At 34.0% G+C, this 14,346-nt stretch overlaps 2 protein-coding genes across 2 annotated transcripts; both read right to left on the reverse strand.

The window, feature by feature from the left end:
- Nucleotides 1-386: 386 nt before the first annotated feature.
- On the reverse strand, nucleotides 387-6,518 carry LOC129448906 (speriolin-like protein). The gene is made up of 4 exons (XM_055211599.2): nucleotides 5,832-6,518; nucleotides 2,227-2,382; nucleotides 1,936-2,060; nucleotides 387-1,836 (listed from the first exon to the last, which is right to left on the reverse strand). Exons 1-4 carry the CDS (start codon nucleotides 5,971-5,973, stop codon nucleotides 1,501-1,503), a joined length of 759 nt encoding a protein of 252 aa, XP_055067574.2. The 5' UTR covers nucleotides 5,974-6,518; the 3' UTR covers nucleotides 387-1,500.
- Nucleotides 6,519-6,665: 147 nt separating this feature from the next.
- grinab (glutamate receptor, ionotropic, N-methyl D-aspartate-associated protein 1b (glutamate binding)) lies at nucleotides 6,666-13,215 on the reverse strand. Its single transcript, XM_055211598.2, has 7 exons — nucleotides 13,061-13,215; nucleotides 12,311-12,593; nucleotides 11,187-11,296; nucleotides 9,941-10,141; nucleotides 9,736-9,864; nucleotides 7,751-7,894; nucleotides 6,666-7,663 (listed from the first exon to the last, which is right to left on the reverse strand). The coding sequence occupies exons 2-7, from the start codon at nucleotides 12,579-12,581 to the stop codon at nucleotides 7,514-7,516; spliced, it is 1,005 nt and encodes a 334-aa protein (XP_055067573.2). The 5' UTR covers nucleotides 12,582-12,593; nucleotides 13,061-13,215; the 3' UTR covers nucleotides 6,666-7,513.
- Nucleotides 13,216-14,346: the final 1,131 nt, after the last annotated feature.

The raw sequence follows: 14,346 nt of genomic DNA on the forward strand, positions 1-14,346 counted from the left end.
TCCTACAATTATACATTTCTGACAATTTATTAAAAAGTTTTGATGGCATTCACTTAAAATAAGCTTAGATTCCAAGCCAGGGTATTGATGAATCAGAAATTTAGATACGTAAATGACTATAATTCATCTTGCAAGTAAAAATCTCATTAAGTTCAAGATAAATTAGATTCCACGTGAAACCACAAAATGTTTAAAAAGCACTGATTTATCATTTGAGTTTTGTTTATTCAATGATGTGATGGTAAAGAGACATTTACTTGACATAGTATAAAAGAAAAAGAAAATCATAAATTCCCTTATCTTATGATCTCAACCAAGCTCATAACGTTGCTCCTGACTTAAGGACTGATCATTTGGTGTATACCAATAGGTCAAATTTGGAATTTTCAAAATTGCAGCAACCCAATTTGGCCCTTAATCTGAAAAATACCCTATTATTAAATATGTTATAACTTTGTTGTTTTTGTTACTTTTGTTATAGGATATATATATATTTAAAAACCTGCATTTTCAAAAAGATGCACACTACTTGTATCCAGTATTTTGCTTTTTAATTACTGAAAACTCATATTTTACAGTTTAACATTGCGAGAGCCATATATAAATATTTCAACTATAAACATTGCACAAAAAATGTGCAAGTGTAATCAACAAAGAGCTCTTAAACTTCTTTTGTTTTTACTGTTTAACTTTAATAAATGGTTATATTTCAAGTATTCACAGTCAGTCTTCTCCTAATGACTAAATTTGCACTTCATGTTTTCTTTTTAATATTTTAAAGATATATAAGCTAAACCATTTTTCAATTGGATATTTGGACATGACTGTCAGATTATGAAAACCATGGTATACAAAAACTATGGTTACTATAGGCTAGTAAAAACATGGTTTTGCTAATAGTAATCAATACACTTTACTACACACAAACACACACTACACTTTTACCACAAAAAATCATGGTTAATTTCGGTGAAGGAGGTTTCATTTACATTGTCCATAGAAAATATCCATCCTTACAAATTACTTATGGTTTTAATATAGTAATTGTAGTTTAAATATGGTATTCATAGATAATTTATTATAACATGATAAAATTGATACTTTGTAGGTGTGAGCAAAAATGTGCCATTTTGGGGTTTTCCTTTAAATGCCAAGGAAATGCAAATACTGATCTGGGTTACTGTGTTGAAGTTTTTTTTCACATTTTCTAGGTTAGGATAGAAGCACAGGATCATATGATCTCTTGTTAATGGACAACGTGTGCATCAACAGAAGCAATGAAATATGACTGTAGAGAGGAGTTTATGTTCCTTCATAATAATAAAACCCTTATGTGAAGCACATTCTGCATAAATGATCTTATTAAATCTGATGCAAACCAAAGGAAAGCAACTTTCCAACAACACATTGCATTTCTTTGCTGTTTATTTTCAGTCAAGGGATTCTGCTGAGACTTTTTCTCCTGGTAAGCATGATGGGAGTGAATATGACTGATGCTCTTTACCACAGTAAGAGACTCTTGCCGTCCTGTTTCGACATGAAACACAAGCAGCTGAGCAAAAGCAGAAGATCCTTCAGCAGCTTTGACGGAGCATTTTCAACAATCACCTTACGCAGAAACTCTGGATTGTTTAAAGAAACTGTGTCCTGGTCTCCATACACACCTGGAAGCTCCTTCAATATCCCATATGTGTTGATGATAAACTCGGTGAAGGGAGGGTGAAGACTCATGTTGTAGCCCAGTCTCTGAAGCCTGTCCATGATCTCTGTGTGACGTTTGAACAGCTGGTGCTTGTACGCTTCATCTACTTTCCCAGTCAGTGGATGTGTGGAGACCTGAAGGTAAACATTAGAGGACACAAAGCAGATCTCTTTCTCCTACCTGCACATCAATCGCCTGTACCACATGTCAAAAAGATATCATCTGCAGATTACCTGCTCTATTTTGTCTTTTATGTTCTGCACGGTGAATCCATACAACCTAGATTGTTCCTGGAAAACATACGAGAGGATTCGACGGTCCAGTTGGAAAGCAATTTCACCCATTAACCTCCGCGGATCTGCGGGATTAAATCAGAGTCACTATCAAGAGATAACAGTATAAGATGCACTGCCTATAGAAATGTTTGGAAAATAGTGTGCTTACATTTTTAAAACTTTTAATAGAAACAAACATGAGAAGGTGATGAATGTAAACTGCTAGTGTAAAATAAAGGTTGCAGAAACCTTTCAGTCTGTGGTATATGAAGCGAGAGCTGAACAGATCTTCAGATGATGATGTTTGTGATGGTAGCAGACTCATGAATGAAGAGCTTTTCTGAGGTCTCCTCAGCAGATCTTCACTGAAGTTCCTCTCATCCACAGATTCACTGAGCCTCTGATCTAAATTATATTTACAGCATTACATAATTACATTATTACAAAAAATATTTTGTAATTCTATACACTGTTAGAAATTACCAGCATTTTACAATCATTAACAGTGTTATTTTACCACAACTTGTTGTAATTAAGTTTCCCTGTAATATCCCAATGAATACCTGTGAAAACTATAGTATCCTTGGATTTTACAGCATTTAACTCTTTTTTACAGTAAAATCTTGCAATCTAAAACCTGCTGTTATATCACAGAAATGACTGTAATATCACAGCAACACAGTAAAAAAATTAAGGATTTCACAGCATTAAACTGTATTATTACAGTGAAATATTGTATTTAACCAACTTACACCCTGAAGCTATTTTGGGGATTTTCGCCTGGATTTGGCCTACCCAATTTCAAAAGCTTCCCATACCCACATGCAGAGGTTTACATACAAAAGTTTGGTATCATTTTACATGGAAACCCTTTGAAATTACATAAAACACTGTTGAAAGTGCTAAACATGGTTGTATGTGTTGTCAGTAGGCGCTTAGTAAATATTTAAATATTGTTCTGTATTTAAAATTTTTGCATAGGGTGAACAGGCCTATATGACAAAAAACATTTCTTTGGTCAAAGATACATATTTTAAATATGTGCTACATTTTGTAGAAAGTAAAAACTTATTTAAATATATTTTTGAATTTGAATATATTTCAGGGTCAAAACCCATACAGCAAAAATAAAAATAAAAGCTTGTATAAAATGTATAAAGTTTGTATAAAATTTAAAATTATAAGTATATTTTTGCAGTTAGTGCAGTTGTCTCCCAATACGAGGTGAATATAATTTCAAAATATACAAAAATTGCCTAATAATATATTTGTGTAAACATATTTAAAATTATGTTTGAAAATATATGAAGAGTTTGGTTCCAAAAACTAGATTTTTAAATGTTTTTGTCAAAACATGTTGTTATCATGTTTTATTGCGCTACTTAGCTGTATTTTTTGTTATTAAGGCTTCAATTAAAACAAATCAACTGCAGTTTGACTTATATTAATTCAATGTCAATTCAATTTTATAACACTTTTCACAATTTGGTACAACATAATCAGTAAAGTACAGTGGCTAAGATTAAACCGTACTAGTGAGCGTAGTAATAATGTAACTTAATGTAAGAGGGTGCTAAGTTAAGCCAATGTCAGCAGACTCCCTAGTGGTGGAAAAATTCTCCTAGGAGAACAACCCGGTGGGAGAAGGGCTTAGGGAGATAAAGGGGCGGTTTCCCGGACAGGGATTAGACTAGTCCTGAACTAAAATAAATGTAAGTGCTGTCCAAACTGAAAACATTTTGCACTGACACGTCATTAAATACATAACTGCCCTTTGTTTTTCCTCAAAATGCACACAAGTAATGTTTTTAGTAAAGCATTTTTGTTAAAACTAGTTTTATTTCCTGATAAAACTAAGGCCTAGTCCTGGTTTAAAATAATCCCTGTTCAGGAAACCACCCCAAAAACCATGGTTTAATATCTACTCGGTTCCAGACAGGCTATTGCTGCATAAGTATTACCCAGATGAGTTATTTGAATGCTTTGTTAAAGAGAAATGTCTTAAACTTACAGTGATCAACTCTGTCTGATTCTCAAACCTTTTTTGGTAAATCATTCCAGAGCTTAGGGGTTAAGTAGAAAAAGGATTGACCGCCTTTAGATACTTTTGATAATCTAGGGATAATTAAGTAACCAGAATTTTACGACCGCAGTGTACATGATGGATTGCATTCTGATAATCAGTTGTTAGTCAGTTTCACAACTCTGCTAAAGAGGAAACGAGGGTTATTCTGATTTTCTTCAATAAGCTTGTTTATTAAGCTTGGCATTTTTTATAGGCTGTCTGTAGTGTTAAACGTTCTCTTTCCATGCAGCACGCAGGCCTCTAACTTTGTGCTTCTCTAATTGCGTTCCATTTTTCTAGCTACCTTTTTAAGGGCTGCGGTATGATGGTCATACCATGGTGCTGGCATTTTTCCTAACTCTTTTTGATCTAATAGGAGCAACGGCTTCCAGGCTCGTGCTAGAACAAACGTTGTTCAAGGTTTCTATTACAATATCCAGATCTTCACAGTTATCTGCTACATGTTTTATTTGGGACAGGTCTGGAAGAGTAGGGGAGAACCAGGGCAAAAGTAACATGGGATGAAAGTAACAAAGCGATTTTCTCCGAGCCCTGATAACATTTACATCCCAGACTATGACAGAAGATGCGTATAAATAGCACGAAGTGTAAAACTCGTGCAATACATACGCCAAATTCCACTTTGGCGTGCATATGATACACAAGTCCTTCCCATTCTCTTAAACGGTGCATCTTTTTTTGTCGTTTTATTTATCGGTTTCTCAATTTTTTTTTTTTTTACCATTTTCGCTCAGGTTTAGGGTTAGAACTACTTTTTGTTATATAAAAATGACATCCTAACCCAAACCCCAACTCTAACCCCAACTCCAAGCGACCATGGCTTAAATATTGACAAAAACATGGAGAAAACTAGGGGTGTCAACAATAATCAATTCGGCAATGCATCGCAATGCGCGTATGCACGATTCAGCATCGATGCAGCAAAGTGCCATAATCGATTATGCCACTGTTTATTTTCTGACCTCGAGTGCACAATAAAGTTGTGAAGTTTCAATTACTTCCGGAGGCATAACAACAACAATCAAGATGGCTGAGGCCAAGAGAGATGACAGTGATAGACGGGTAAATAAAAACGCACCCTTTTCCATGGAAGGTGGACATATGGGCACATTTCGGATTCTATGAAGTTAATGGGAAACTAGACAAGACTTACGCTGTGTCTCATCTCAGGTTTATAATTTTCATTGTCTTAAAACTGCTAAGCTTCCGTTTTTGTTGAGAATAGTTGCACTTGACTTTACTACTTGACTGATTAAAAATTTGCCTTGTTGTGTACAGTAGAATTATGATGCATCGCAATGCATCGTAGAATCGAATTGAATTGAATCGTTACCTGGTGAATCGTAATTGAATCGAATTGTGAGGGCAGTGCCAATGCACACCCCTAGAGAAAACTGTATATTAAATAACCTCATTAAGCAAATCTAAAATCTAACCCTAAACCCAAGCGAAAATGGTTTAAAAAACAGAAAAAAATTGAGAAACCAATAAATCGACAAAAAAGATGCCCCGTTTAAGTGAATGGGAAGGACTTGCGTATCATAAAATGAAAATGTAATTACCAGACAAATTACAAAATATGCTTGCAGTTACATATTAACGAGGTGATAGTCATGTATATTTAATAAAAACATGTGTAAGTGCGCCCGTGAGCGGTTTAAATACAACTTTATATGTCTTTAAATAAGTATTAACAAACAGTTTGTGTTTAACAATTCAAACAAATATATTTGTATATATTGTGTGAACAGAGCTCGTTCATTCATACCGCGAATTCCTGTGCAGTCGTCTTCAGATTCGCGTCGCGTGTTTTTCGTCGCGACATCCAGCAGCGATGTTTTCAGTTCATTTACTTCACGTCGCAGTTCCTCAACCTCCACCCACAACGATGCGTTATTTTCATCACTCATATTACACTGATACACCTCCAGCAAAAATAACACAACCTGCTTTATTTTGTGACTTAACGTTTTTTTTTATTGAAAAAAAAAAACAGCCATAACTACAGAATAAGAATCATCACGCTGTAATTATGTCATAAACACAACGCGTCATAAAGGCACAGAATTGTGTAGAAGGGTGCGCGGGCGCGCGCGAATGGAGGAATTTCAGCCAGAAAAATGTACAAAATAATAATAATAATAAAATTTTTCCTTTTTCAAACACTGTAATCTGTAATATAAGGTAATACAACACAAAGTTATAGTAATGTAATGCACCTATAAACTACATATTATGTGTAACAAGAAATAAAACAAGCAATTGTTTATGATTATTTATACAACCTCAACTCAGAAAAAACAAAGAACAAAGAAGACCTAAGACAGGTGAGCAACTAGAAGTCTGTATTAGACAAGAATAGGACAACATTTCTATTCCTAAACATTGGTCCTCCTCCAGCTGTTCCTTACATGTACATTTAACTTTTCCGGCCTCTACCTGTCCCAACTTGTTTTGGAATGTGTAGCTCTCATAAAATCCAAACTGAGCCAATATTTGGCATGACATTTCAAAATGTCTCACTTGATTTGTTATGTATATTCTATTGTGAATAAAATATAAGTTTATGACATTTGTAAATTATTCCATTCCTTTTTTACTCACAATTTATACAGTGTCCCAACTTTTTCTGATTTGGGGTTGTACATTATAATTCTGATTAACACAATCAAAAAAGTTATAAAAATGTTGATTGACCAAAAATCAAGAGAGCATCCAAGTGACAAGAACAGAGCAGAAACATTTAAAAACCACAACAAGTGCACCACCAAAAATGACTTTTTTTGTCTTGTTTTCAGTACAAACATCCAAAAATTCCCAAATCAAGATGCACCCTCCTGATAAGCAAAAAGACTTTAGAAAATTAGTCTAGTTTTAAAATAAAAAATATTTTGCTTAATTCAAGCAAAAGATTCAATAAAATAAACAAATCTTGAAATAAATTCACTTAATTCAAGAAAAAATCTGTTCTTACCCCATTGGCAGATTGTTTTTGCTTGTTTTAATCCCAAAATCACTTAAAACTTGTCTGAAAACTAGGCTTATTTTCTTTGGTCATTTTGCTCATCCAGAAAATGCATCTTGTCCCAAGAACTTCCAGATATTTGTACTGAAAACAAGACAAAAATACTAAGTAAGAAAGTCAATTTTTTTGCAGTGTGAAGGTGAAGTGTGTAATTTGTGTGTAAACAGGCTTTTAGTTGACAGACTGGTAGTTAAGTCATCTATTGTAATGGCAGGGACTGACTTCTGAACCTTACAACCAAAACCATGAGCATCTGGTGTCACCATAAACTATAAAAACAATACTAAAAGAAACAAGAGATATGTTCTGAAAGATTCACAGTCTTTTCACAGAAATCCAATCTATGGATGAATTTCTTACGTTCACATTATTACACACATCACCGTTAATGATAGTAGTTGTGATGTAGGAATGAATTCAGTTATTCAGCTACGACTTCTTCCTAGGATTTGCAGAATGTATAAAAAGATGTAGATAATGTCCATATAGAGGTTAAGTGCAGCAAAGATGTATTCCTCAGGACTTATGGACAGTTCCTTATTCCCAAGAAGAAGTTGTGTGTCAACAGCCAAGAACTGCAATGAAGTATGGAAATGATTTTACTTTTAAGTTCTATAAAGCATTTCTTTAAACAAAAGTTTGTTAGAGAGATATTCACTTACACAAGTGAAGAGCAGTGCAGCCAGAGAGGAGTAGATGAGATCCATAATCCTGTTATACATTATGATGCAGAAGATTCCAAAGATGAAGAGGACAATGGAGCACACGAACAACACGCCAGCGCAAGATGTGAAGTCATACTTGGTCTTTGATGAGATGAGACAAAATATTGATTAAAACCTCACAGCTTATCTACATAACACAGCTGTATTATACTTTAACTAATGTCAAGCACACAGTTGATGGTGCCAATTGAATTCCAATGTATTTGTTTTTCCTACTATGGAAGTCAATGGTTACCATCAGCTGTGTGCTTACTATCATTTATCATAGTTCATCAGAAAAAGGTTTAGAAAAACATGAGGATGAGAAAATGACGATAGAATTTTCATTTTTGGGTAAACTATCACTTTATAGGATGCTGTTGTAACAATTAATTTACCAGTAGAGGGCGCTGTGTACTTTTATAAGTAGTAGTTCAAGGAAAGCACCGGTTTTTAATATGTGACTATGGTCTTACCTCAACATAGGTGTGCATTCATTCGTCTATCTTTTTTTAATGTTGTGAATATGTTGCCAATGCTAACGCATTAGCCAAGCGCTGTACACAAATGAAGTGCACGCATTAGGGGATGTATTCATTCGTCTAAGTTGCGGTAAGAACATAGTCACATATTAAAAAACAGTGGTGTTTTCCTTTAAAATCACCTCCTCACATATTATAATGTAGCCTGGGGTTATTTATGGGTGGAAGAAACATACGGTTCTTACCATAGTCACAATAATTCACCACAATTCATGTTTATAACTTCATCTTTGTATGAGAATTCTTTATTTAAAAGATAACACAGCATTAAATGGATACGGTTTTGTCCACATTGTTTCGTATGGAAGCCCATTTCCGCCACATAAGAAAAAATTATGTTTTGGTAAATCATATCTGTAATATAATTATGAGATAAGAATTATGACTTTTACATAAGCTGAGCATTAATGTGTGTTATTATTTTAATTATATATTTATGTAATTTTTAAAATACTTTTTTTTTGTTTAATTTTGAAGTCATAATTTAGATTTTTTATCACATCATTTTTTATGACTTTTTATCTTATTATTACTTTTTTTATTTTTCATAATTATGACTTATATTGAAAGCCAATCAGAAACTGAAGCGCACGTACCTCATATCACGATAGGTGTACTGAAACACCTGAATTGGAGTAAAAATGACATCCCAGGAGGCTTATAAAACAGCCAAGAGAGACACTGCAACCTGACCATGGACGCTGGCCCAACATACAGTAAGTGCCTCCTTTTGTTGCATAAACATCGTCTTACAGGCGAAGTAATGAATGGTGTATTTGCATTTTGCGCGGGAGTAGAAGACGCATTTTTCCGTTTTCACAAGACGCATTTATGTGGCCAAATGTAATTGGAACAGTTTTAACAAATGAGATAGCTATCTGATCAGAGAAAACACATAAAGTCAAATATAAAAGGTAAAAGGTATCTTTGAACTGCCAATATGTACTTTTGAAGTAATAATATGCACTTTTTTGGGTACAAAGGTGTACCTTTTTGAAAGGGTACTGTCCCAGTGACAACTTTTGTACCTTTATTTCTGAGAGTATACTCGTATACTATCTTTTTGATCCCATCAAGAGAGGCTTCTTGATGGGAAATGCATCATAAAAAAGTCTATATATTTGGCAGATGTAAAGCATGCATGTGTATTTTTTGTGTTAGTCCATTTTTATTTTATTTTATTATTATTGATGTTACAGCTCAGGTATGTTCAAGGAGCAACATGTTTGTGTAATTTCTTAAGATTTTAGTTCTGTTTTGAATAAGGGGTTGAAAATGAATGCTTTTCTTGTTTTTTGTTTTTATCCGATTCATCGAAAAAATAATCGACAGATTAATCGATTATTAAAATAATTGTTAGTTGCAGCCCTAATTTCAAGTCTTTTAACCATGAACACTGACCTGAAGAGAGAACATCACCACCGTACAGCAAACCAACACCGTAATCCCGATAGCCATAATAACAATGTTTGTATCATAAAAGCTGGATATCACACCTGTCATGTAGCTCATGGCAAGAGTCAAAACACTCTGAAAAAGAAATCAATACAATAAAGCGAGAGTGCAAATGTTTCATGTGTGAATGTAAAAGATTCATCAGGCTCACCAATGCAATGAGGTTCCACGGATGCTTCCTGCGAAAGTCCTTGCAGCACGAGAGGATGAAGAACGGACACAGAAACACCAAGTACCCGACCCAGTATGTCCAGGCGTGCTGCTGCACAAAGAGTTTGACGTGCCGATCGAAGGTGAAGATGGCCACAATGCCACAGGTTACTGCCAGCTGCAGACTCAAAACTGCAAAGACCTGCGATGAAATAAAAACCCTCAAACTTACTTCATCAGGATGTTTTTAATCACAACTTCATAATCAATTCAATGAAATCTTTATCTACAGGTGCTCCTATATAACTCAGTGCTAGGACATTGTGTTTGCAGGGTAAAGGTCATGGGTTTGAACCCAGGGAACACACACGTACCGATAAAAGATTTAGAGCTTGTAAGTCACTTTGGATGAAAGCGTCTGCCAAATGCATACATGTAATGTAAATCTTTCATTTTGTGTTAAGCTTGACTGTACATAGGAGTAGATACAATTGCATGGCCATACACTGCAAAAAAATGTTTCAGTACAATTATCTAAAAATTCTTAAATCAAGATGCATTTTCTTGATGAGCAAAATGACCTAAAATATTAAGTCTAGTTTTTAAACAAAAAACATAAAATTTAAGAATTTTTAGATATTGCTCATGAAAACAAGACAAAAGAGGACATAAGAGGGCTTCACATTACATTTGAGACTGATATAAACAATACAATAAGTAAGGCTTAAAAACGACGGGCCATTGAATAATAAGAAAATAATGCACACTGAGGTTACACCGCAGGTGTGCATTATTTTCAAATAATTCAAAGGACCGGAGTCAAGTATTATTCTTATACCACGGTTACCACAAACATTGCTCTGGTGCCTATTTTTAAGACATTTGACAAGTTAGGTGTGCGGTTTACAGAAAAATAATGAACACCCATAGAACATTTCTCAGCCAATCAGAATGCAGCATTCAACAGACCCGTGGTATAATATATAAATAATATAGAGCAGGATTTATAATACAACATTTCAAAAGCTGTGTGGTCACAGATATGCATATGCCTTTTTGTTTTTACACTGACATAAGAATATCAAAATTGGATATAATGCAATGATGCAACATTTATCATTTAGTTTTAGTTTCTAGTGCCAAATAAGAATAAAAAGTGTTGAAGTGTCTTCATTTGTGAAATGATTTCATTCACTGGATTATCACACAGACATTTAACAACTATATGAATGTTTTCAATGAATTACCTTTCGAATAAACAGCCTGCGGATGACTTTGTTGTCCATTTGAGAGGCGTTGAAGTTTTCAGCATTATAATCTGGTGGCGGCTCGGTCTGTACCGGCTCAGTCATTGGTGCTTTATTATAAAAACAAATATCAAATTCACACTATAGCTCATTATACACTTTATTATACTCCTCTATAACAGATATATATATATATATGTATATACTGTCAGCAGCAGATTTGTAGTTTGTGTCCTCATATTTTAAGCTAATAAAGGATTCACAGAGTAAGATTTTCATTGCATAGTGCAACTAGAGTTGCAAAGGGGCTGAACGTTTCTGGTAAATTTCCGGAAACTTTCCATGGGAACTTAGTCTGGGGAGCTTTTGGAAATTTTCCAAATTGGAAATGTAATGAGAATTTATGGGAATTATTTGGAAATGTATATAAATTATGTCATATACAAACATAAATAAACATTTTGTTTGGTCATAAGCAGAGATGCGTGCAAGGTACGACACATTTTGAAAAATCCTGATACTTTAACTCATCAAGCCGTGGCCTTATTTGATCAAAAATTCTTCAGGAATCATTTTAATATGAATGATTCTATTTTTTTCTACTTCATTTTGTCATGATACGGTAGAGGAGTGAGGACGCAAACGCAGAGTTCAAAAATAAATAACTTTTAATAATAAAATTGGAAACAAAAACATGAGGAGTAACATGACAAACAGGTATGGGTACTGGCAAGGGCCTCCCGATACGGCCCATGGTGCAGTGCGTATCGCGATACAATACAATGCGTTGCATGTTGCGATAAATTGCAATACTTTTTCTCTTTTTAAAAAAATAGAGCTGAACACCTGCAGCTCTTTGAAAGCTGCAGGTGTTTTTTAATTTTCTGCCATTTTCTCACTTCCTCTAACTTCTGAGACATTGACAGCAGTGTCAGAGGAGGTTGTTTGACGCACACAGAGTGATTTGATGTGTTTTAAAATATCGATAGTAGAGATCAAGTTTCCAGCCTTTTAAAATTCCAAGAATTTAGCAACCCTAAGTGCACCAGAATGTTTCCTGTACACATGACAATAAACTCTTCAATCTTTTTAAAACACACCTAACACAGAATTTGATTTCTTACCATATGACGCAGGCGTGTAAGGAGGACCTGTTTGAGAATATGATGTTTGAGGATATGGTGCTTGAGGATATCCAGGCCCAGACTGTCCGTACATGGGATCCCCAAAAGCAGTGGGTGGAGGATACGGAGCTCCAGCAGGTACACCAGCACCCATGGTTGTATGAGGTAAAGACGCATCATAAGGAGGAGGAACCACGAACCCTACAGGAGGAGGAGGAACTGAATCCTGTGTTGGGTTTTCAAAGCGAGTGTAACCTCTGTTATTCGCCATTTCTGCTCACTTCTGTAAAATAACAACTAGAGATTAAAACACTTTTTATTTATTCAAAAGGTAAAAACTCTAAAGTTTGCCCCTTTTGCACCACAACAGGATTAAGTTTTGAGTTTGACTTTCCAGTCCTTCACAATAATACTGTCATCGTTTATTTTATACATTTCATGGAGATTTCTTAAGTTTTCCACGTTTGTGTGTTAGTAATAACAACACTGTGCATTTTACTACAGAAATATGAATGAGCTTTAAAATGTTATGCTTTATTTTATTATTGTAAAACAATTAAAAGCAAACAAGCGTCAAAAGGAAAGGACTGTAAGTTAACTAAAACGAAAGTATCTGTGTTCATGCAAAATACAACAGCAATATACACTCAAAAGATTAAAGAACACAATAATAAAATAAAGCAAAACACAACAATAATTGCGATGTTAAGAAACAATAAAGAATTCATTTTTGTATCTATCACTACTTACATGTTTTCTTTGCGCACTGATGAAAAATCTGTTCTCTCTTATCCCACTTCCGGTTTAACACGCGCTTCCCATTAGCGCAGCGCCACTAGTGGCCGCTTACTGTCACTGCACCACGTCATTACACTGAAAATAATAAAACTTTATTACATCTATTATTATACAATGTCACCTTACATGTTAAATCTTTCTAACGGTGTCTATCTTTCTACCTTAACTCAAAGGTCAAATGAACTTAATGATTAAAGATTTAAAAATTGTATTTTGATATCACGACCCGGTCCGAACAACAGGTGTCAGTGTTGGACCATTATTCGGTTTTATTCTGTGTTTGTGCATTCTCTTAAAGGGATAGTTCACAAAAAAAAATCTGACATTATTTTCTCATCCCATTGTTGTTATAAACCTGTATGAAATGATTTAAAGAAGATATTTGTAGGGAATACAAATATAAGTAGGAAAACAAATATTATGGAAGTATATTGTGATAAGTGATGAAGATATTTTGATAAATGATGGTAAGCACACAGTTGATGGTACCCATTGAATTCAATCATATTTGTTTTCCTACTATGGAAGTCAATGGTTACAATCAGCTATGTGCTTACCATCATTTACCATCAGAGTTTAATATCTTTTTTCAATTTTTCTATCTTTATCTTTTATGTTCTTAGAAACAAACATACAAACACAAAAAACACTGTGTTCGACTTGATTAGACTAGTTTTAATGCACCTATGTATTGCTGTTTTTCTGTTATTTTCTATTGTTTACCTCATTGGTAAATCGCTTTGGATAACAGCATCTGTCAAATAACTAAATCGAAATGTGATTTATCAAAATATCTTCTTTTGTGTTCATCAGAAAAAAAAGAAATTTATACAGGTTTAAAACAGCTTGAGAAAATGATGACAGAATACTAATTTTTGAGTAAACTATAATTTTAACCCAGGGCCTTTTCACTTCAAGTACCCCCTGTCATTTTAAGTGAATATTTCAATAATGTAAAAGCACATTTCCATGTTAAACTTCAAAAACCTTTATTTTTCATCCGATTTAAAGTTTTTATCAGTAGTATTTTACAAAGTTTTTTTAATGTTACTGTACCTCCATCTGGTATTTCTCTTTTATTGCCAAATAAAAACGATCTGTCTTAGTTTTCTGATATATTGTACTGTTGTGTAAAGGTCATGTCATGCAGATGAAAAATTATAATATACATTTGTGTTATTGTATGTTTCATATTTTATATTTTTATAACTAATTAATTTAAATTATTACTTACATTT

Source organism: Misgurnus anguillicaudatus, chromosome 10 (assembly GCF_027580225.2).
Source record: "Misgurnus anguillicaudatus chromosome 10, ASM2758022v2, whole genome shotgun sequence".
NCBI lineage: Eukaryota > Metazoa > Chordata > Actinopteri > Cypriniformes > Cobitidae > Misgurnus > Misgurnus anguillicaudatus.

Excerpts from the sequence above, each read along its gene's own strand:
- grinab (XM_055211598.2), bottom strand. The coding sequence starts at position 12,581 with ATGGCGAATAACAGAGGTTACACTCGCTTTGAAAACCCAACACAGGAT. Across the intron at positions 7,895-9,735 it reads TGGTGATGTTCTCTCTTCAG|ACCAAGTATGACTTCACATC; the intron begins GTCAGTGTTCAT and ends ATCTCATCAAAG. Across the intron at positions 7,664-7,750 it reads CTGCACTGCTCTTCACTTGT|TTCTTGGCTGTTGACACACA; the intron begins GTAAGTGAATAT and ends ACTTCATTGCAG.
- LOC129448906 (XM_055211599.2), bottom strand. The coding sequence starts at position 5,973 with ATGAGTGATGAAAATAACGCATCGTTGTGGGTGGAGGTTGAGGAACTG. Across the intron at positions 2,061-2,226 it reads CATATACCACAGACTGAAAG|ATCCGCGGAGGTTAATGGGT; the intron begins GTTTCTGCAACC and ends TTAATCCCGCAG. Across the intron at positions 1,837-1,935 it reads TAAAAGACAAAATAGAGCAG|GTCTCCACACATCCACTGAC; the intron begins GTAATCTGCAGA and ends GTTTACCTTCAG.